General features: G+C 42.7%; 1 protein-coding gene across 1 annotated transcript in view; it reads left to right on the top strand.

The window, feature by feature from the left end:
- The window catches only part of DCBLD1 (discoidin, CUB and LCCL domain containing 1), a 70,009-nt gene extending 48,607 nt beyond the window's left edge, over window positions 1-21,402 (top strand). Inside the window, exons 6-15 of the mRNA XM_068551325.1 lie at window positions 4,718-4,851; window positions 10,002-10,042; window positions 11,007-11,219; window positions 12,674-12,798; window positions 13,065-13,224; window positions 13,313-13,420; window positions 15,537-15,621; window positions 15,849-15,898; window positions 16,822-16,941; window positions 19,300-21,402. Of these exons, the coding sequence (XP_068407426.1) occupies window positions 4,718-4,851; window positions 10,002-10,042; window positions 11,007-11,219; window positions 12,674-12,798; window positions 13,065-13,224; window positions 13,313-13,420; window positions 15,537-15,621; window positions 15,849-15,898; window positions 16,822-16,941; window positions 19,300-19,823 (1,560 nt within the window). The 3' untranslated portion in view covers window positions 19,824-21,402. The remainder of the gene's footprint in view (window positions 1-4,717; window positions 4,852-10,001; window positions 10,043-11,006; window positions 11,220-12,673; window positions 12,799-13,064; window positions 13,225-13,312; window positions 13,421-15,536; window positions 15,622-15,848; window positions 15,899-16,821; window positions 16,942-19,299) is intronic.
- The last annotated feature ends 1,744 nt before the right edge of the window (window positions 21,403-23,146 follow it).

Raw genomic sequence — 23,146 nt, 5'->3', positions numbered from 1 at the left:
GATCCCTCGATCATTATGTAGTGTCGTTCTTTGTCTCTTGTAATAGTCTTTATTTTAAAGTCTATTTTGTCTGATATGAGAATTGTTGCTCCAGCTTTCTTTTCATTTCCATTTGCATGGAATATCTTTTTCCATCCCCTCACTTTCAGTCTGTATGTGTCCCTAGGTCTGAAGTGGGTCTCTTGTAGACAGCATATATATGGGTCTTGTTTTTGTATCCATTCAGCCAGTCTATGTCTTTTGGTTGGAGCATTTAATCCATTTCCATTTAAGGTAATTATCGATATGTGTGTTCCTATTACCATTTTCTTAATTGTTTTGGGTTTGTTATTGTAGGTCTTTTCCTTCTCTTGTGTTTCCTGTCTAGAGAAGTTCCTTTAGCATTTGTTGTAAAGCTGGTTTGGTGGTGCTGAATTCTTTTAACTTTTGCTTGTCTGTAAAGGTTTTAATTTCTCCGTGGAATCTGAATGAGATCCTTGCTGGGAAGAGTATTCTTGGTTGTAGGTTTTTCCCTTTCATCACTATAAATATGTCTTGCCACTCCCTTCTGGCTTGCAGAGTTTCTGCTGAAAGATCAGCTGTTAACCTCATGGGGATTCCCTTGTACGTTATTTGTTGCTTTTCCCTCGCTGCTTTTAATATTTTTTCTTTGTATTTAATGTTTGATAGTTTGATTAATATGTGTCTTGGTGTGTTTCTCTTTGAATTTATCCTGTATGGGACTCTCTGCGCTTCCTGGACTTGATTGACTATTTCCTTTCCCATATTTGGGAAGTTTTCAACTATAATCTCTTCAAATATTTCTCAGTCCCTTTCTTTTTCTCATCTTCTTCTGGGACCCCTATATTTTGAATGTTGTTGCGTTTAATGTTGTCCCAGAGGTCTCTGAGACTGTCCTCAATTCTTTTCATTCTTTTTTCTCTATTCTGCTCTGCAGTAGTTATTTCCACTGTTTAATCTTCCAGGTCACTTATCCGTTCTTCTGCCTCAGTTATTCTGCTATTGATTCCTTCTAGAGAATTTTAAATTTCATTTATTGTGTTGTTCATCATTGTTTGTTTGCTCTTTCGTTCTTCTAGATCCTTGTTAAACGTTTCTTGTATTTTCTCCATTCTATTTCCAAGATTTTGGATCATCTTTACTATCATTACTCTGAATTCTTTTTCAGGTAGACTGCCTATTTCTTCTTCATTTGTTTGGTCTAGTGGGTTGTTACCTTGCTCCTTCATCTGCTGGGTATTTCTCTGTCCTCTCATTTTGCTTACCTTACTGTGTGTGGGGTCTCCTTTTTGCAGGCTGCAGGTTTGTAGTTCCCGTTGTTTTTGGTGTCTGCCCCCAGTGGGTTAGGTTGGTACAGTGTGTTTTGTAGGCTTCCTGGTGGAGGGGACTGGTGCCTGTGTTCTGGTGGACGAGGCTGGATGTCATCTTTCTGGTGGGCAGGACCGTGTCCAGTGGTGTGTTTTCGGGTGTCTGTGACCTTATTTTGATTTTAGGCAGCCTCTCTGCTAATGGGTGGGGTTGTATTCCTGTCTTGCTAGTTGTTTGGCATAGGGTGTCCAGCACTGTAGCTTTCTGGTCCTTGAGTCGAGCTGGGTCTTAGCGTTGAGATGGAGATCTCTGGGACAGCTTTTGCCGTTTGATATTACGAGGGGCAGGGAGGTCTCTGGTGGACCAATGTCCTGAACTCGGCTCTCCCACGTCAGAGGCTCAGGCTTGACATGCGGCCGGAGCACCAGGGCCCTGCCAGCCACACAGTAATCATTCTTTCACGTGGTGGACCAACAGTGGGGCAGGGAGAGTGGTTTGTCCAAGCTAAAATCCAGCTGGAGGAGGTCATGGAGAGACTTAGTGGTTGAACGGAGAGGTGGACCCAGGCAATTCAGCAACACGACTATCAGGTTAGCAGAGGCGCCTTCCCCCTAAAACGTTTATATTACATTTTATTTTAATACTTTGTCAATACTTTTTCGTACAAATTGATTTTTCCTAAAGGAAGACTTAAGAAAATACTCCATTTCTGGGATGATTTGATAACTGCTTTGACAGTTGTCTTCTCATGCTGATCTGCTTGGCCATCTTTTGTGGCTCAGTGAACTTCAGGGATGTTTATTAGTTCCATCAACCTTCAAGTTCATGAGTCTTGCATGTGTACTCCTCACCTGTCCATTGCATTCCCTTCCCTGAAGAATTACATTTAAATTATTTTGTTTGTTTAAGGCAATCACTAATTAACATAGGCTTTCCTATATTTACATTTCGTTGAGGTTTAGACCTCAAAATAGCTAGAAAATAAAGTATAAATCTACTGTTCAAAAGGAAATGTTTAAAAAGCAGGTTCAGTGAATGTGAATTTTAAAAATTGATACCAAAAAAGCCCCAACTTTAGAAAACATCAATTTTATTTAAGTTAGTGGGTGAGCGAGTGATTTTTTTTAAGGAAATAACTCAGGAAAGGGCTGATAATTTTATTATAATAATATGATAGCCAGATCTGGTGGTTATTCTCCTGGGGATGTATCCTATGGCCTGCATTTAATATTATGAAAAAATATTAAATAAATACGTGTAATTTAACATTCAATAATGCAATGAAATAAACTCCATAAAAGGGGCACATACCACTGGGTTCCCTCAATGCTGGGGACTGTGGGAAATGAGAATATCTGTTGGGCAATGAAGCTGATAGGTCGTGTTGCTTGTTGGCCTGTGAATCTGTCCTCTTGTTACCATGGAGGCCCTTGTACATGCCAAGTCCAGTGAGAGCTCTACACACAGGGCAGGGATGCTGGGCTGAAGACCATCCCATCCCCAGACTGAATTCCAAGGAAGCCAGGTGATCCTAGGGACAAGGGAATAGCTGCCCAGCCGACCACTTTGTTTTTCATTTGGGGCTGAGAGAGGGAGGCAGGCCTGCATGGACCCTATAAGAGGTACACAGGGTGCCCTTTAGAATCACAAGGTGATTCTAGACATCACCCAGTCCAGCCTTTTCATTGTGAAGATGAACTGGGAAGCCAGGTCCAGAGCAGGGAGGTGACTTAAGCACACCTGGTAGAGTTAGAGGCAGAGTCAGGATGATGAGCTAAATTGCTGAATTTAAATCCAGGATTTACAGCTAGCTCCTCTATTTTGTACCCTAAGAGTCTAAAACAGTAATAAGAAACCTTTTAAGAAAATTCAGAAAAAATGAAAATGCAAGCTGCCTCTTTAAAGAGTACTATCTTTCTCTTCTAATTCTTCTTTTTTTCCCCCCCAAATCAAGAAGGGTAGTATCTGCATCAGTTTCAGCATTCTCATATTTCTTCTCTGTCATGAAATCCTCCCCCTTTTTTCACTATGATAGCAGTCATTGCAAAACTGACTTCCTTTGCCAAATCTAATCTAGTTTGGGAAGTATGAGCTCTCTACGTTAAAGATCACAAAAGTTCTCAATTTTATTGCAACCACATTAGTTGCAAAATACAGTTGGTCTCACTGGTCCTCCTAATACTGTAACCTAAATCTAAGGAAAACTTTCCACTGCAGTAAGGTAAACAGTGTTGTCATTAACACAAAGAGAAACTCCCAAGTTCAGTTATTGAAACACAATTTCATGAGCTGCTTTTCTCTTTTCGGCACTAGCCATTGCAGAGAAGCAAGGCATTGCTAAAATTTATTTAGGAAAAGATCCTCTCGGCCCCTCAGTCCTGGGCTAAATACCTAATCACCCTCCCCCATGGGTCTGTGCTCGAGGGGACGTACGGGCCTGGGCACCCCGTGGAACAGTTCTACTTCTTCCTGCAGTCGCACTTTCAACCACGGGGTCCCCTGCTAATCAGAGCCAGCCAGGTACCCCTGCTGGGTTTGTCACACCAGCCAGCAGCCTTGGAGGGCTGAGCAGGTGCCAGCTGTTTGACCCTCTCAGGGGAGATTCAGGAATTGAGGTGGAGGCCTTGGGCCCTGGGTTGCTCGTCATCACTGAGACCTTCATGAAGTTTTCTGTTTTATTCAGTGTTCTGTGGCTGACACTACCATTTTGGTTTTGATGCCTTGTTAAATCTCTAATTTTAAAATGAAGCTATGGTATGGAAGGTTCACCTTTTCAAATGATCCTCAGTATGTATATTTAGTAAAGCGAATGTAAGAAACTAATGTTATCTATTCTTGCTGAACAAGTCACCCCAAAACTTAGTGGCTTAGAATGACAGCCATTTTCTTTGCTGATGAGTTTGTGGGTCGGCAGCGTGGGCTGGTTGGTTCTTAAGCTTCCTTTACCTAGAATTGCGCCTGCAGCTGCAGTCATGTGGCAGGTCATCTGGGGTGGGAGTCTAAGGTGGCCTCACTGACATATGTGGCAGTTTGCCAGGCCATGTTACCTGCAGCAGAACAAAGCAAGTGCCAGGGCCCAGTTCAGAGTCGGTGTGGGAGATGACCACACCACCAGGAGGCGTTATTCACTGGGGAGCCATGAATACTGTAAATTACCTCCCTTCCTTCCTCCCTAGTGGAAGGGTTCCCAGGTTCGTCAGCATAAATAGAATGACTCTGATGTCATTCTGAGATAGTTAGCCAATAATTTTTCCACCCCCTTCTACTTTTTATTTAAATGAATTATAATTTAGCCATGTCAGGGGTCAAATAGGGATCCTGAGCACAAGTTGTAACAAAATGTAAAGCTCCCGCTATATTTCAGATGTATTGTTGAGCCATTTGTAAGTGGGATGTTGCTGTGTTTCAGACCTCTTTACTATGCAAAGCCGCCATCCACGCAGGAGTAATTGCAGATGAAGTGGGCGGTCAGATTGGTGTGCTTCTGCGCAGAGGCGTGAGTCGATACGAAGGGATCCTGGCCAATGGTGTGCTCTCAAGGCAGTAAGTACTTTGCCTTTTGTTCCGAGTGGAAGGTAACCCCGCAGGCACAAGTCATCAGCCCACAGTCTGGAAAGGGCTGCAGGCATGTGATACCAAGGGCATGTCAACTGGGAAAAATGTGTGTGACTGCTTAGAACAGCATTTATGCTGTCAGTGTGGAAGACAAATGCAGCAATAAAAAAGCTCACTGACAAGTAAGTTAGAATAGCACACATCTGAAGCCCCAGGACAGAGGAGCATTCTACTCTTGGGTGCTCCAGGGGGAGGGGATAAAGCTTATTCCTCTCTAGCTTTTCCTGATTCTGTAAATTACTGATCATCACCAATATCACCAAAGATACTGAAGGGGAGATAAGGGAGTGAAATAAACCCAGCAGAACCACTGAACTCCCTAGAGGATCCCTAGGGACAGTCTCTTAAGGATGAATAATAGTTCGGAAGTGAAAAAAAGATGGCTTTTTTTTTTTTTTTTTTAACATTGTTAACTTCTCTGTTCTGTGTTATCCTCTGATCTTTTAGCTTCCTAAGAAAAAAGTATGTCAATGGCTTTAAACACTTCAACCTCAGCTTTTAATGCTTTCAGGTTTCCTCAGCTTCTAGAGTGGAAAACTAGAGCTGTTTGAACTAAAATAGGCCAGCCTTGTGATCCAGCTGTCCACCAGTATAAACAGGCAGCTTGGAATGGTCCAGAGGGACACTGGCTTTGGAATGGATGGCTGCCTAGTGAGGGAACAGTGCTCCTGGAGCCACTGTACAGTTGGTGTCCTTGGGGATTGGTTCCAGGACCCCCGTGGATACCAAAATCCACGGATGCTCAAGTCCCTTATATAAAATGGCATAATCCTTACATATATCTATGCACATCCTCCCATGTACTTTAAATCATCTCTGGATTATTTATACCTAATACAATATAAATGCTATGTAAATAGTTGTAAATACAATGTAAATGTTGTGTAAATAGGTGCCAGTATGTGGCAAATTCCAATTTTACTTCTTGGAATTTTCTGGAATTTTTTTTTTTTTTCTGAACATTTTCACTCTGTGGTTGGTTGAATCTGGGGATGCAGAATCTGCAGATACGGCTGACATATATGCACATGTATGTATACACACATATGTACTATTTACATAAATACAATTTTATAATATATACACATGTATTATATATACTTACACATATGCACACACATGTATATGCATTTTTTTAAATTTAATTTTATTTATTTATTTTTGGTTGCATTGCGTCTTTGTTGCTGCGCGCGGGCTTTCTCTAGTTGCAGTGAGCGGGGGCTACTCTTCGTTGCGGTGCACGGGCTTCTCACTGCAGTGGCTTTTCTTGTTGCAGAGCATAGGCTCTAGGCATGCGGGCTTCAGTAATTGTGGCTTGCAGGCTCTAGAGCACAGGCTCAGTAGTTGTGGCGCACGGGCTTAGTTGCTCCATGGCATGTGGGATCTTCCCGGACCAGGGCTCGAACCCATGTCCCCTGCATTGGCAGGCGGATTCTTAACCACTGCGCCACCAGGGAAGCCCTACATTTTTTTCACTTATGTACTTGCCTCAAACTCTTTGGGACATTAAAATTTATATACTGATTTATATATTTATATCCTGATTTATAGTAAGAGTGATTGCTTATGCACAGTAAGCTTTAAATGTCTGCTTGACTTTGACTTTTGAGGATGTTTCTTTTTTTTTTTTTAATTTTATTGGAGTATAGTTGATTTACAATGTTGTGTTAGTTTCAGGTCTACAGAAAAGTGATTCAGTTATACATATACATATAGTCATTCTTTTTTAGATACTTTTCTCATTTAGGTTATCACAGAATAGAGTTCCCTGTGTTATACAGTAGGTCCTTGTTGGTTATCTATCTTATGTATAGTAGTGTGTGTTTGTTCATCCCAAGCTCCTGAATTATCCCTACACCCCAGGTTTCCCCTTTGTAACCATAAGTTTGTTTCAGATATCTGTAAGGTTGTTTCTGTTTTGTAAATAAGTTCAGTTGTGTCATTTTTAAAAATCAGATCTCACATTTGTATCATTTTTTAAAATCAGATCCCACATATGAGTGATATCATATATTTGTCTTTTTCTGACTTACTTCACTTAGTATGATAATCTCTAGGTCCATCCATATTGCTGCAAGTAGCATTATCTCATTCTTTTTTATGGCTGAGTAATATTCCACTGTATATATGTACCACATCTTTATCCATTCCTCTGTCAATGGGCATTTAGGTTGCTTCCATCTCTTGGCTGTTGTAAATAGTGCTGCAATGAACATTGGGAGGATCTATTTCTCTTTATGTATTTTTATTGTTTGCTCTATTATAATAAGGTGCTGTTTCAGGAAGGTATCAAGCTGTGGCCTAGATTTGTTAGGTGCTGCTGTCTCCAAATAGGAACAAAGAACTGGCCTTTGGCTTTAAATCTGTTTTTGGACTCTCTTGCCTATGTTTGAATACATTTGAATGCTTCTTTTGTAGAAAAATAGGATAGTAAAAAGTTTAACTTGTACTACTTGGATTTTATTTTACTTTTGAAGAAAAGTTATTTAAACTACTAAGTAAAAGTAGACATAATGTTCTCAATTCTGCTACATCAACTGGACTTAATACGTATGAAGTCACTTTATATAATTTGATATTAAACTTTGATGCAAAAATAAGAGTCCAGAAATCTAAACCATTCATGAATTAGGAAAAGTTTTGCTCCACATTCCATATAGTTATTTGAACTAATTGTCCGATTTTTGTTTTGGTGGAAGTAGTCAGAAAGTCTAGAATTATATCAAGGCCCCTTTTCCCGTCTGGCTCTGTGGTTTGGCACCATCTTTTTGTACTGAACAGAAAAGAGTAAGCTGTGTGCTCATACAGTCTCTTCCACTCGTTTCCATTCCCAGATCTTCAGGGAGCAGTTGTTTTGATCTGTGCTGTTTCGCTGTTGGGGAAGCACTGTACATGCGGTCATTGAACTTCTGTTCCCACACATGATTGTTTGGCGTTCAGGAAGAAACACAGAAGGAAGCATTGCAGCTGAGGAAGAAGTGGTCCCTAAAGTAAATATCTAGGGTTCTTCTGGGATTCATCCCGGGTCAGGTCACTTCCTTGATCTGAGGAGACCAGAATGGAATCAGGAAGAGCAATTGACCTCACACAGAGGATGATGGCTCAAACCATCTGCAGGGAAGGCTTTTCTTTGTTTACCTCAGACTATTCCTGATTGCTTCTACAGCCCTCTGGGAAGGCTGGCAGTTCCTGGAATCTGATTGAATTCATTCACCCTAATGTGTGAATGCCTTAGAACCCCATTTTCCCTAGGGGGATTTCAAAGAGGAAGCTTATTTACCTATAGAATTCTCTAGTGGTTGTATTTAATTAGCTTAATTGGGTGAAATGGAAAAACATATTCCAGCTGATAATACAGGAAAGCCAGGCAGAGAGATCTTAGAAGCAGAACCTTACCTAGCATTTTCTTCTCAGGATGAACTCCAAAGCTAACCTTCTTTCCTTAACTTCTCTTTTTCAACAACAATAAAGTAAATATTTTAATGTTTCATGGCAGTGGGAGTGCGTTTAGGCGATCAGGGTTGCAGCAGTATTATTTGGGCTTATCTGGGCCAAACTTCAAGTGTAATACTTTGTGCAGGAACATTAGAGAAAATGCAAAAATCAGTCAAAGAGAGGCTCTAAAATCTTAACAAATTTAAATACAAATTGCAACAGTGTGCACCTTTCTTTAACGCTTAGGAGAGCTGGGTCCTTACCCCTGCTTGGCCACTAACTGTGAACTGAAGAAGGTCCCATGACCCAAGTGGGTCTGCATTTTCTCCTGTACGAAATGATTGGTGCCTGCGTTATATTCAGCACAGATTATAACAGAATCTTTATGTGGAAAACCAGGGCTTACAGAGTCTCTGCCTGAGAGTGGACAAAGAATATGAAAGAAAAACCTGTTACTTAAAACAAAAACAAAATGTTGCTGTGAAGATGCTTCTGTCCAGACTAGTTTTGGGTTCTCTGTGGGTTTCACATTTCAGTACCCTCTCTGTCCATTATTGCCACAATAATTCAGAGTTAAACATTTAAAATAGGAGTACTCTCAGACTGTAAAATAACTGAACATGACAGCGACATCTACCTTTTTTTGTTTACCTGTAGTATCTAATATAGTAAGTACGATGCATAGATTAATCTTGAGACTTCCAAGTTTTCTATTCATTCTACATATTGTTACAGCATTGAGTTGGTGAGGGATTTACAAAAAGATACATGTGATCTTAGGCCTTAGGAACCTCTTTTCTGCAGAAGGAGACAACTGCCGAGCAAGGCTGATTTGATAAGTTCACCAGGAGAGTAATACAAGGTACAGAACTGGGGGGTCCAGAGGCCCAGGGATCAATGCCAGATGTGCAGGACTGTCTTGCAGCGGTTCAGGACCTGTCAGTGAGGTGCTCTGAGTTTTCTCCAGCTGCACCTTGTCATCCAGAAGCAGGAGCTGGTTCATGGTTTGGTGTCCTTGCTGCAGTAGGTAGGAGTGTGACTGGAGAGAGAGAGAGACCCGGGCGGAGGCTCTCCGCGGAGCCGCGCTGCTGGGGCAGGACCCCTCAGGCAAGGAGCGGAGAAGTCTGTAGGGAAGGCAGCTAGCAAATGACATGCTCGTTCTTCTGAAAGTGATCAGACATCTTCATGTCTCAGTGGTCCTTGATTGTTGAAGCGAATGGGGCGCTGGAGGGGTGCCTTCTGAAGCAAAGGGAGTGTTCAGGGCAGTCATCCTTTCTGTCTCCATCACTACGTATTCATTAATTGGGATTTAAGGGTGTCCTGGAGACTGTATATGTGCCTGTTCCTTCCCAATACAATGTGGCGTGATGGAAACAGCACAGGATTGTTATTCAAAAGCAGTACCTCAAGAGTCCTGGCTGCTTGTCACCTGTATGAATTTAGGAAAGCTGCTTACCTTCGAAGGGCCTGAGTTTCTTGGTCTATGAAATACCAATGACAGAGATAATAACAGTAGCCTTGCCGGGTGCTCTGAGGACCACGTGAGGTGTGGGAAGGCTCTGAGCCCCATCCTATAGCGCTGTACCAGTCATTAAGATCCAGTTAAGCAACTCACCTCCTCATCTTTGTGTTTATTATTTCAGTGGTTCCCTGTCAGACAAGCGATTTCTGTTTACCTCCAATGGTAAGGATCATGCTTTCCTTAAGAATTTGATATTTTAAAATCTTCAGGGGTAGTTTATTCTTCCATACCCCTCAGATGATATAGTTTAAAAGATTAATTTTTTCTTTTCCCCTCAGGTCATGTAGCACCAAGTATGCTGTGACTTAAAAATACATCAGACAATAAACCCAGTTAACATTAGGAAAAAAATATTTTTCTTTATAATCTCTCTAAAACTTTTGCCAGAAAAAATGAAAATTTGAAATGACAGTTAAGATAAATTCCTTTATGTTAGATTTTAACAGAAAAACCTTTTGAGCAGTGCAATTTGATTTGTGTGTATCTGGAATGAAGTTATTGAAAATGAATAGCATAAAGGCTTTTTAGCCCCTCTGTCATGGAATATGTTCTGGGGAAATATTCTCCCTCACATAAAATAACATATTTTGAGGAGAACAATACAAACATGTCTTCTCTGCCCAGGAGGAGGACTGGCCTTTATCTGCAACCTCCACATTGTCTTGGACATGGTATAGTTAAGCTCCCAGGGGTGATGTTGGGTACAATTAACTGATCTTCAGAGCACCTGACGTACCTGCTCTTCAAGGGTAGAGAGCGTGGAGTCCTCCCTCTGATCAAGTGAGAAGAACCTCAGCATTTTCAGCTTTTAGGACACCTTGTACTTCGTTGAAATCATGGTGAATTTAGATTAGAAAGGAAAATCTACAGTGGGGACAGAGATGTCACTTATAGGGGACATAAGGTCCATTAAGAAGAAAAGCAGCAACAGTATCAAGATACCACAGCACCAGCAAGTCAAATGCAAGTCTGAATCATTAAAAAACTAGTAATTAAACAGTTGAATCAATATCAGAATGGAAGTAAATCAACCGAATAATTCTAGGTGAAACGGGCTGCTTTTTTTTTTTTTTTAGTTTTCATTTTGTGTCTATATCTGAAATATTTCCCTGCCCTTTTTTTCTAGGTTGCAGCAGATCCTTGAGTTTGGAACCTGACTGGCAAATCAGAGCTTCTTCTTCTTGGGAGTGGATCAATGAGACTGGAGGTCAGGTCCGTTGGTCTCCTGGCCAAGCCCGACTTCAGGACCAAGGCCCATCATGGGCTTCGGGGGACAGGAGCAAGAACCACAAACGAGAGTGGCTGAGGATAGATTTGGGAGAGAAAAAGAAAATAACAGGTACTGAAACGAGTGCAGTTTCACAAAACAAGATGACTTGCAGTTGAAATTATGTTTTGAATTTGCACAGGTGCCCCCACCTCAGAGTACTCCATGTCTTTTTTTTTTAATCTTTCTTGGCATATAATTGCTTTAGAGTGTTGTGTTAGTTTCTGCTGTACAACAAAGTGAATTAGCTATATGCATACATATATCCCCATATCCCCTCCCTCTTGCGTCTCCCTCCCACCCTCCCTATCCCACCCCTCTAGGTGGTCACAAAGCACCGAGCTGATCTCCCTGTGCTATGCGGCTGCTTCCCACTAGCTAGCTATTTTACATTTGGTAGTGTGTATATTGTCAGTGCCACTCTCACTTCGTCCCAGCTTACCCTTCCCACCCTGTGTCCTCAAGTCCGTTCTCTACATCTGCGTCTTTATCCCTGCCCTGCACACTAAGTTCATCAGTACCATTTGTTTAGATTCCATATATATGTGTTAGTATATGGTATTTGTTTTTCTCCTTCTGACTTACTTCACTCTGTATGACAGACTCTAGGTCCATCCACCTCCCTACAAATAAATCAATTTCGTTCCTTTTTATGGCTAAGTAATATTCCATTGTATATATGTGCCACATCTTCTTTATCTATTCATCTGTTGATGGACATTTAGGTTGCTTCCATGTCCTGGCTATTGTAAATAGTGCTGCACTGAACATTGGGGTGCATATATCTTTTCGAATTATGGTTTTCTCAGGGTATATGCCCAGTAGTGGGATTGCTGGGTCGTATGGTAGTTCAATTTTTAGTTTTTTAAGGAACCTCCATACTGTTCTCCATAGTGGCTGTATCAATTTACATTCCCACCAACAGGGCAGGAGGGTTCCCTTTTCTCCACACGCTCTCCAGCATTTATTGTTTCTAGAGTTTTTGATGATGGCCATTCTGACCAGTGTGAGGTGATACCTCATTGTGGTTTTGATTTGCATTTCTCTAATGATTAGTGATGTTGAACATCTTTTCATGTGTTTGTTGCCCATCTGTATATCTTCTTTGGAGAAATGTCTGTTTAGGTCTTTTGCCCATTTTTGAATTGGGTTGTTTGTTTTTTTGATATTGAGCTGCATGAGCTGCTTGTATATTTTGGAGATTAATCCTTTGTCAGTTGCCATGTCTTTTTTAAAAGTAACAAATCTTCACATTGTCTCTGTGGGAAGAACCTGTATGCAGGGGGTAAGGATGGATGTGTGGGTGAGAGAGCTGATATCTCCGTGCTGAAACCTTTTTATGGCATATTGTCAGTGTGAAAACACTCATCTGTCATCACGTTTCTAAATGCAGATAAGAAAAGCAGGCCTGTAAAATGATTTGCAATTTCAAATGAGAGGGAAAAAAAGAAAAGAAACCTGAAGTTATAATACATGTTGTATAACATATTTTTAAAACTAACCCATAAATAATATTTTCTTACAAGGAATTAGGACCACTGGATCCACACAGTCAAATTTCAACTTTTATGTAAAGAGTTTTGTAATGAACTTCAGAAACAACAACTCCAAGTGGGAGACCTATAAAGGAATTGTGAATAATGAAGAAAAGGTAAGAGACACTCTGGAGGAAGGAACTGAGTAGGAGAGTGGGCCTCCAAATATTTTCATCAGTTCGTCAGTGTGTTTCCAAAAACAGATGCACAGCACCAGATTACTTAGCCTTTGAGTGCAAAGCCTTGTATCTTCAATATCAAGCATATCTATAAAAAAGCAACAGAGAATCCTCGCTTTGATTTCATATAACCAGGTGTGAGTGGATTGATAAAGACCTAGAAACTAATAGAATCTTCAGGTAAATGTTACCTGTTCCTACAGGTGTTTCAGGGCAACTCTAATTTTCGGGACCCTGTGCGGAACAATTTCATCCCTCCCATTGTGGCCAGATATGTGCGTGTTATCCCCCAGACGTGGCACCAGAGGATAGCCTTGAAAGTGGAGCTCCTTGGCTGCCAGATTGCACCAAGTAGGACTCAGGGTGAGTCAGTGAGTTCCTGGATTCTGGTCGTCACCTTTCACAAATTGTTGTTATTAATGTGGTTTCTCTAACATCTCTTCTCGCTCAGGTAATGACTCATTGGTGTGGAGCAAAACAAGTCTAAATACTATTGGTTCAACTAACAGAGAAGATGAGACAATCTTAAAACCCATCCCCTCTGAAGAAATGCCCAAAGGTAGGGCAGTTATCGTTTTGTGGTTTCTTAAGGAATATAACTTGTACTCCAGCCAATAATACGGTAGCTTCAACAACATTCTTTTTTTCTGTGTCATATAAGTGTCTGGGGGCAGATGGTCCAGAGATATCTGCACATGTGTAAAATAATATATGTCCACACTTTTCATTACACTATTGTAAATAGAAAAAGACTGGAAACAAACATATGCACCCTTCACACACTATGTAAGTCTTTTATAGAAATATAAAACAATAGCACATCCATACCATGGAATACTCTACAGCCATAAAAAAAGGAATGTTAGTAATAAAGAAAGTTCTCTGAGACACGCTGACAACTTAAAAAAGTAAGCATGGTACAGAACAGTTTACATAGCACTCGACCATGTGTGTAAAAGGTGGGGGGGTGATACAGCATCAATATATATATGTATATTCATCCCAGTATATCTGGAAAAATGTCAAGAAACATAATTTCACATAGAGGAAGAACAGAGGTGGAAGGGAGACATTCCATTCCATACCTTTTTATACTTTTTGAATTTTAAACATGTAAATGTATATAATCTATTCAAATAATAAACATTAAAACTACATTTATTTTTTCAGAATATAAAATAATTTGCATATTAATTTTACAAAATTTGGAAAGATTAGAGATATATAAATAAGAAAATAAAAATCATCCATAGGGACTTCCCTGGTGGCACAGTGGTTAAGAATCCGCCTGCCAATGCAGGGGACACGGGTTTGAGCCCTGGTCCAGGAAGATCCCACATGCCGCAGAGCAACTAAGCCCGTGCGCCACAACTACTGAGCCTGCGCTCTAGAGCCCACGAGCCACAACTACTGAGCCTGCGTGCTGCAACTACTGAAGCCCACGAGCCTACAGCCTGTGCTCCACAACAAGAGAAGCCACCGCAATGAGAAGCCCGCACACCGCAATGAAGAGTAGCCCCCGCTCCCCACAACCAGAGAAAGCCCGCGTGCAGCAACGAAGACCCAACGCAGCCAAAATAAATAAATAAATTTATTTTTTAAAAAATCATGCATAAATCAGCATCCATGGTCACCATATTCCACTGTATCTAGTCAACTATATTTATAACTGAGACAAAGTGGCAGCATACCATATATTTTGTTCTGTAGCATATATTTTTCACTTGACATTATATTATGAGCATTTTCCAGTGCTATTAAATAGTTGAAAAACACAATTATTAATATCTTTATAGTATTTTTTTCATACGGACATACCATCATTTAGTTAACCGTTCCCCTATTATTGGATGTTTAAATTGTTAGATTTTTCCCAAATTTCCACTCTTATAAATAACACCACTGTTATTTACAAAAAATTTTTTCCCTTCTAAGTTCCTTGTCCTCCCTTTCATGAACTAAACATTTCCACTCCTGATCATTCCTTTATTTTCTTCCCAGGGAACACAGAAAAAAGAAGGGTTAAGAACAAACATTTCTCCTTTAGTTTTCATAGTATCACAAGCTGAGGGCCTCCTCAGTGGCTGTTAAAGTGACCTCCTTCCTTAAAAGAGACAGTTGTGGGAAGACATGGTCTGATGTGTCATGCAGCAGAATGGATCTGCTGTTGAGATCTTCAGGCTGCATTTCCTTTCAGTCCACAGTTATAAGGCTCTGGTTCCCGGGGTCTCTGTTACTGTACAGGTCCAAACCCGCCCACCATCTCGGGAAAATGGTTGCCTGAGCCAAGCTGAGAGTTCTACACTGTGCTTACATCGTCTACCTTCCTGAATAGCTCCTGGCTGGGTGGGCCAGCTATAAACCTCCCCATTAATTTTGATTTTTAGAGTCCAATATGGTCCAAGCGACAAACTTGGAGTAAATGTTAAAACTGAGGAACATTGGAAAGTGCCTTTGGGAGAAAAAAAAAGAAGATAAATTTTATTTTCCTAAACTTTAGCTGGGATTTTGAATCCTCCCTTTTTGCTTTCCAATATCAGTAAATGCCTAGCATGTATTCTTGTCCCCCACATGTGAAACCATTGAGGACCTTTCAAATCAGAATTCAGTTTTAGATCATGAAATTTGGTGGCTGTTCATTTCTGTTGTAATATGATGTCTTTTCCCCTTCTTAGGATTAAACGTCATAACTGTTGTCACTCCCCTGGTGCTCCTCGTCCTGCTGGTTGCTGGAGTGGGAATCTTTGTAGTCCTTAGAAAGTATGTGACTTCACATTTAAAAAATTTTTTTCTCTAATTATGTAAACAATCACAAAAGTTTACTCTTCGTATGTTCATGTGTAGAAAGCAGCATTACTTCTGCCAAGATAAAATGTTAACTTATATTTTTAAAACAAGTTGGATAGAGGTAGAAAATATCATGTATTATTTTATGAACAGTACTTACCATTTAGAAATCTTTTCAGTGGGATTTTTTGTCTTGATAGGAGGAAGAAGAAAGGAAATCCTTATGGATCAGCTAAGGCTCAGAAAACAGGTTGGTTGAAAAAACTATCTACAGTTTTATTCTGTCCTTGAGGAAGGGACAGGATCTGCTGATTAAAAGCATGATTAGGCGCTTTTAATCAGCAGATCCTGATTAAAACCCACACTTACATGGTTTAAGAAATAAGATCTAATAGCTTTAAGTTAGCAAATCTACCAGGAAGGAATATATTGTATCCTGTCTCTTAATTCAGAATCTTCATAGCCAGTTTATTTTTACGTTTGTTCAACATCATCCCATCATTTATCAAAATTAATTATTTTCTTTTGGCAACTGGAATTTACGTCACCACGCTGCCTGTCACCAGGGAGAAGTTATAAAATCCCCATCTGTGAACTGGACATTGCCCAGCACTCCCAGCATCTTCAGGCCTCCATTGTATTTTTCACTCTAGGGAAGGACTAGGCAGGGCGGGTTTCAGAAAATCCTTAGGACACAGGATGCCCAAGCAATGAGTCAGCTGCAGTTGAGAGAGCAAGAGAGAGAGAGGAGAGAGAAAGAGCGAGAGCAGCAGGGCAGGACCCCTGAGAATCTCAAGGACAACCTAGGACTCCACCTCCATAGGCTCTAAACAGCCAGCTGCATTGACTCCTCAAGGTCACAAACACCATGTCAGTGCAGATTAGGGAAAACCATGCCCAGGTGGTCTAACCTAGGGATAATCTGGGACCTGATGGGTACACAAATACATTTTACCCGCAGAGTAGAAAGCATGGTTGGGATGGTGTGTGCTGGTGGTGTTATGACCTCCTCATGCTGTTTCCACCACACACACCTGGAGAGCTGTGGTTGTGCATCTGTCACAGTCAGCTGGCAAAAGGCAGCCTGACCTCTGACTTAACCAGGAACCTGTGGTGTAGTAAATGTGTTACACTTTTGAGAGATTAGTTTGTTTCATGTTATCTTTATTCCAGACTGTTGGAAGCAGATCAAATATCCCTTTGCCAGGCATCAGTCAGCTGAGTTTACCATCAGCTACGATAATGAAAAGGAGATGACACAAAAGTTGGATCTCATCACAAGTGATATGGCAGGTAGGTACCAAGTCTCTGTGACCATGCTGTTAGCCAGGAGGTGCTGCTTATGGGAGAGGGGAGACCAGGGAGAGAAATAAGACCAAAATCTTTTGTTTAGATGGGGTCTAGTAAATCAGTAATGTGTGACATTTTCTCTCTGTGCTCTGCACAGAGTTACAGAGTGACACTGACATATTTCCCAAAAGCCCCATTCAGCCAAGGCTCTTACACCTGCAGGGCCTCTAATGACACCCAGAGCAATGGTCCTGAAGTACCAATGAAATCTGGAAGCCCTTAACTAATGTTTTTGTTACTAAGGTTTTGATTAAGGCACTAGGAGAAAGGGACTAGAAAGATGAATTGAGCATAGCTCCTGCCCTTGACGAATTGGAGGTGGGAGATGAAGGAATCTGTTAGAATGGCCTCAAGGTCCCTGACAAACCATTGCTGAGAGCCAAGCTTCTCAAACGATTTGTGAGGAAGGATCCATTTTTTGCCTTTTATTTCTTTAATCCATCAAGGACTAAAATTTTTGTAAAATACAGTATAAATTAGTAAATGAAATGTTTAAAAAGACATAAAATACAAAGCTCTAATTTTTTAATTAGATTCAAGGGACATAAAATCACTCTCAAACTGCTGCAAGATCTGAACACTTTCTATCAGTTTGTGCACTTCCCTCTCTACAGATCTGTCACAAACAGTTCTCAGACAGGTAGGCATCCACAGACCACTGCGAGTAGCGCCGCTCTAGCTTTCTGCCACTCAGAGTGTGTTCTGAGGGCCAGCAGCGGCATCTGGGAGCTTGCTAGAAATGGGGGCTTCCAGGCCGTGCCCCAGGGCTGCTGAACCGGAAGTTCCCAGGTGGTGTGTGTATATATGAAAGTCAGAAAGCTACCAGTGGAAAGGTTGCTTGACCTGCTTCAGGGGCAAAGGGAGCAATTCTCCACTCAGAATCCGTCGTCTTGTTCCTCTCCTCGGACAGTTCAAGCTCTGCCTTGGGGGTAAGGCGAGGAGAGTGGAGAGCCCCGCTCCCTTCATTCTCCTTCAGCTCCTGGTCCAGCCTCTTCTCCTTCCTCACTGCGTGGTCCTTCTGGGCACCTGAAACATGCAAGGCCCCGGGTCCCACTCTCGCCCCCAGTCATCTGCAGTCTCACCCACTACACTCCAGAGCTCCCGGCAGAGCCCTTCCTTTCCTTTTTATCTGCTCTGCAGCTCACACCCAGACTTCCCTCCCGGTCCCCAGTAAGTCAGTAGTTCTTGCCTGCTGGACATCATCTCCTGCAAGTGTCACCAGTTCCTCAGGGGGTCCAGAACTGAACCTTAACCTGTGTGCTCTGTGCATTCCTCTTCTAAGTGGCTTCTGAATGGGCATCCCAGTTTTCAGGGCTTAGTATCTGGGCGGTGTCCTCTTTGGTCATACCCTCCCTACATCACTGGTGACACATTCCTCTGATACCTGTCCCCAAGGTGTGGCCTTTCCAGAGCTGCCGCCAGTCCCCTAATTTATGACTTACAGGTCTCATTTCTCTGCTTTTTGCTTTTTGGGTTTTTTTATCTTTCCCTCTTCAGTCTCCCTCCACAGTTACCTCTTCTGCCAGTCTCTAAATTTAGAAACTTTGTAGGTTTCTACAGCGTTAAACCAAACTTCCTAGCCAGGCACTCAGTGCCCTCCATGATCTAGTACATGGATAACAGCTCACACTTGGGACACGTGTTCAACTTCTTGCCCCACTGGCTGCCACCTGTGTAATCTTGGAAAAATTAATCTCTCTCTGCTTCAGTTTTCCATTTGTAAAAGGGAATAATAGTCCCTACCTCATAGTACTTTTTTTCCAGAGGATTTAACTAATTGATATCTTAATGTCATAGAATAGTGCCTGGCACCAAGTAAGGACTCAATAAAGCTTTATTTGAGCTTTATCGTTATCATTAGCCCTCAAGCTATTACTTTGGTCTTCATATCCTATTAAATTCCTCCATGTCCCTCATGCCCTGGCCACATCACACTCTATGTTCATGGCTGTTTATCAGGTTGTTCAATCACTTTTCCCTTTCCTGACAGTGTTACCTCCACCTCCAAAACGTGGCCTTTCAGGAGTCAGCCTAAGAGCTCCCCGTGAAGTTGTTCCCTCCTACCCCTAGGTGTGGTTAGAGGTTAGCTCCGCCTCGCTAGGTTCCTGGGAGCCTTGAGGCTTCCTAAAGCACGTGTGTAGTTATGTAAACCCCTAAGTGTGGCGTCTGTGCCTTTCACAGCTTAATCTTTCTCTTCCTGCCCGGTACACGTCAGGCCCTCAGCAGAGCACCCCCTCTACAGACAGCCGGTTTGTGGGTGTATGGGGGGTGGTGCACAAACGTCTGTCCTTTGGGTTTCAGATTACCAGCAGCCTCTCATGATTGGCACCGGAACGGTCGCCAGGAAGGGCTCTACCTTCCGGCCGATGGACACCGAGGCCGACGAGGCGGGGCCGGCCGCCGAGGCTGGCGGCCACTACGACTGCCCCCTCCCGGCCGGCCGCCACGAGTACGCCCTGCCCTTGACCAACCCCGAGCCCGAGTACGCCACGCCCATCGTGGAGCGGCACCTGGCCCGCGCGCACACCTTCTCGGCCTTCTCGGCGCGGAGCGGCTACCGCGTGCCGGGGCCCGGGCCGACGCACAAGCACTCCCTCTCCTCCGGCGCCTTCTCCCCGGCCGCCGGCTACCAGCTGCCGCAGAGCCCCGCGCCCGCGGACCCGGGCTACGACAAGCCCAAGGGCGGCGGCGGCGGCTCAGCCGCGGGGCGCGCCGATCCCGCCTGTCAGAAGCCGCAGGTCAACCCCGCGACCAACGCTGCCTACTTGGCCCCCCGAGACTGCCTCAGACCCCTCAACCAGACGGCCGTGACCGCTCTTCTGTGAACACACTGTGAATGAAAGCTGCTGTGGTACTGAGCGCCGGGCTGTGCGCGGCCCTGGAAGCGGCGAGATGCGCGCGCGAGAGACTGAGCGTGTGTGTGCGCGCGCGTGTGTGTGCGCGCGCGCGTGTGTGGTTTAACAGGATCCTGCGGTGGAGTCGTAGAGGCACTCCCCCCCCTCACTGTTTGTTTACAGAATTGTGCAGCTGGTTTTGTTCTGACCCTTAGGGCGAGCGTCTGTTGGGTTTTGTGGGGCTAGAGAAATGAAAGTTTTCAGATGGCATTTTTTCATTCCTCTAACTGTGATACCGAGCTGCTTCGGTGTAAAATGTGCAATCTGTACAGAGTTGTATTTAACAAGAATAAAAGTAACTTAAGTTTGCTTGCGCAGATTTTGGTTCTACACGGAGGCTATGTAGGAGAATGCAGCTGTTGCAAAAACGTATATAATAGTATGTTCACTTTTTAAAGATATTTTATCTGATAGCGTGTTAGCAGCAGGTCTGTTTAAACTTAATCTTGTTCTTATTATGGCTCATTTCCTTTCCTTTGATATCGAGAACTAAAAGCATTGTTAACATTCTTCTCCTGGAAGGAATGAAATTACTTGAAGCAAGAAAAGCACACCAGGGTGGTTGTTTGTTTGCAATTATGACTGTAGATTAAAAAGAACAAACAAACAAAATCCACCACCTCGGCAGCTGCCAGTTCCTTAGGCTCCACTTCAGGTGGGGGTGTGCCGCGGCCTGTCAAGGCGTGCAAGGAGCAGGAGGTCTCTGGAGCCTGCAGGGGGCCTCACTGCCCGCAGCCTGTGGGACCTGGCTCCTGAGCAGCTGGCCTTCACACTTTGCTTCTTGCTCACCTCAGGCCTGGCAGACATTTGCTTTCACATGCAAATCTGCCTTTTCAAACTGTCTGCAAAGCCAAATGCGGAGACTTAACAGGCAACCAAAACTGCTCTCTCAACAAACTGAATGAAGGTAGCACAGCAATTACGCTGTAAATTACTGTGTCAGATGCTTTTGTACCTCAGGTTAAAAATATTGCTGAGGTCAGACACCCACACTTTCATGACTTTCTTCAGAAATAGCACATCGTACTCTGAAACACAAAAAAGTTACTTGACATGTGTTCTTACAAAAGTGACTGAGGCCCAATCTACATAGGGCTTTTCTACTGAGATGGTTGGAAACTGAACTAATTTTGTAAGAAAAAATTTCCCCTCGAGTATGTGTCTGTAATTCCAGATTAGCCCAGACTTCAGCTGTACCTCATGTTCAGTGGTTTTTACCTGAGTTTGCTTTGTGAGTTCACTGTGGGGGGATTTAACCTCTTTTGCCAAAGAGGAAAGTGTATGTTTGTTTGTTTTAATAGAAAATGTGGACCAAAAAGATCCTTTCCCTAAAAATGTATTATAATCCTATTTGCATGACTGACTTTCTGTGAAACATAAATTTTAGAATACTGAGGTGCTGGAAGGTCACAGCAGACTATCTGTGGTTATTGTGGAGGTTAAACCATTTACCTTGTGAGTTTACATGGTTTTCTACGAATACTAATTGCAATAAACTATGCCAAACCAACGTACGTACCACTGTCTCTCACTGGTGTCCTGCTTGCTGGGCTACTGAAGGCACTTGAGGCTCAGCCTCCGTAAAAGTGCAAGTGGTGCAGTGGAAGGAGCATATCTGGCTTCCTCTGGTTGGTCCTAAGTTGGAACTGGGGACAAAAATTATGGAAGCTGTCAGTTATTAATAAAATCTTAGCAATTTGGGGTCGATTGTTTCATGCATTTTAGTTTGGCTTCCTGGATTGTTACAAAAAGTAACAATCCAGTCTACAACTTGTAGACTTCCTACAAGTCTGACTTACAGCAGTCCGGGTTCTAGGCTGGTGACTATGGATAATGAGTTGGTTTCCTAGGCTTATTGCTGTGCACTGCCAGCCAGAGTTCTGTTTTTACTTATGGTATGGCCATGATCCCTTTGTATATTCAGTTGGTCATTACATAACCCTGAGCCTCAGTTTCCTCATGTGTAACAAGGATGTGAATGTGCCTTCCTCCAAGGCTTACAGATAAGAATTAATTGTGACAACATTTGGGCTGTATATATTTTTAACATTAAAATATTAGTCCATAAAAACAGACTTCTTTACGGTGGGGCTGTGTCCATCTATCACATTTCTTCCCTGTATACATGATCTAATCATGACAGAAAGTGGGAGAACAGGACTTTGTTTTGGAACACCGCTTCCTCAGAATGGCCTACTGTGTAGCCCAGGATGGGCAGTGGAAAAGTCTGTCTGATACACCCAACACAGCCAAGCCTAAACTAGAGGATAAGAGCAGGAAAATACTATGTTTTTCTTTTCCATTGTTTTGCAACATTAGCACATAAGATAAGGCAATTGTCTGGTTTTTTTCTGTTATCAAATCCTATTGGGAGGCAAAGATTGCATTCTGTCACTTTTTACAATTGTGGTGGAAACACATCTGCTCTGACAGACAAGACTATGCTGTCCACAGAGGCTGCCGAAACTGTGCTCTGGGTTCTACTATGATTTACACTTGCACCAATATTTATAATCAGCCTAGAAAACCTCTAGAAAGGATGCTAGAGATCTTTCTGTGTTTATCTTACACTGCTTTAGATTCTTAGCAGAAACTGAAATCAAATTTATATTATATGCACAACTATAGACACCATGAATAGCCTTTCATAAAAACATCACCACAGGGCTTCCCTGGTGGCGCAGTGGTTGAGAGTCTGCCTGCCAATGCAGGAGACACGGGTTCGAGCCCTGGTCTGAGAGGCTCCCACATGCCGCGGAGCAACTGGGCCCGTGAGCCACAGCTACTGAGCCTGTGCATCTGGAGCCTGTGCTCCGCAACAAGAGAGGCTGCGATGAGGAGTGGCCCCCTACTCGCCACAACTAGAGAAAGCCCTTGCACAGAAACGAAGACCCAACACAGCCAAAAATAAATAAATAAATTAAAAAAAAAAAAAAACCAAAAAACATCACCACAAGGCCTTTCATAAATACATACATCATCAGTTCAGCAATCCAAGTATAGCCACCAGCTTGGCCTCACTATTCTCAAAATGCTTCTCTTGCATTCATTCATGCACCAAATATTTACTAAGGTTCTGAGAGCAGTGCTCACCCTGTACTTACCTGAGTTAAGAGAGAGCACATGCCTAGGCTCTTGCCAGGAACTGGGAGGAGCTGAGTCCCACTCATGAGAAGCTAGGGTTGAATACAGCCCAGCTAGCAGTCCCTGCCCCAAAACAGCCCATCCAGTCACCCAGTGCCCTTCTCAAAGCC

This window comes from Eschrichtius robustus, chromosome 9 (assembly GCF_028021215.1).
Source record: "Eschrichtius robustus isolate mEscRob2 chromosome 9, mEscRob2.pri, whole genome shotgun sequence".
Classification (NCBI taxonomy): Eukaryota; Metazoa; Chordata; class Mammalia; order Artiodactyla; family Eschrichtiidae; genus Eschrichtius; species Eschrichtius robustus.
The sequence above is the reverse complement of the archived record's forward strand: the minus strand, read 5'-3'. Positions and strand labels throughout refer to the sequence as shown.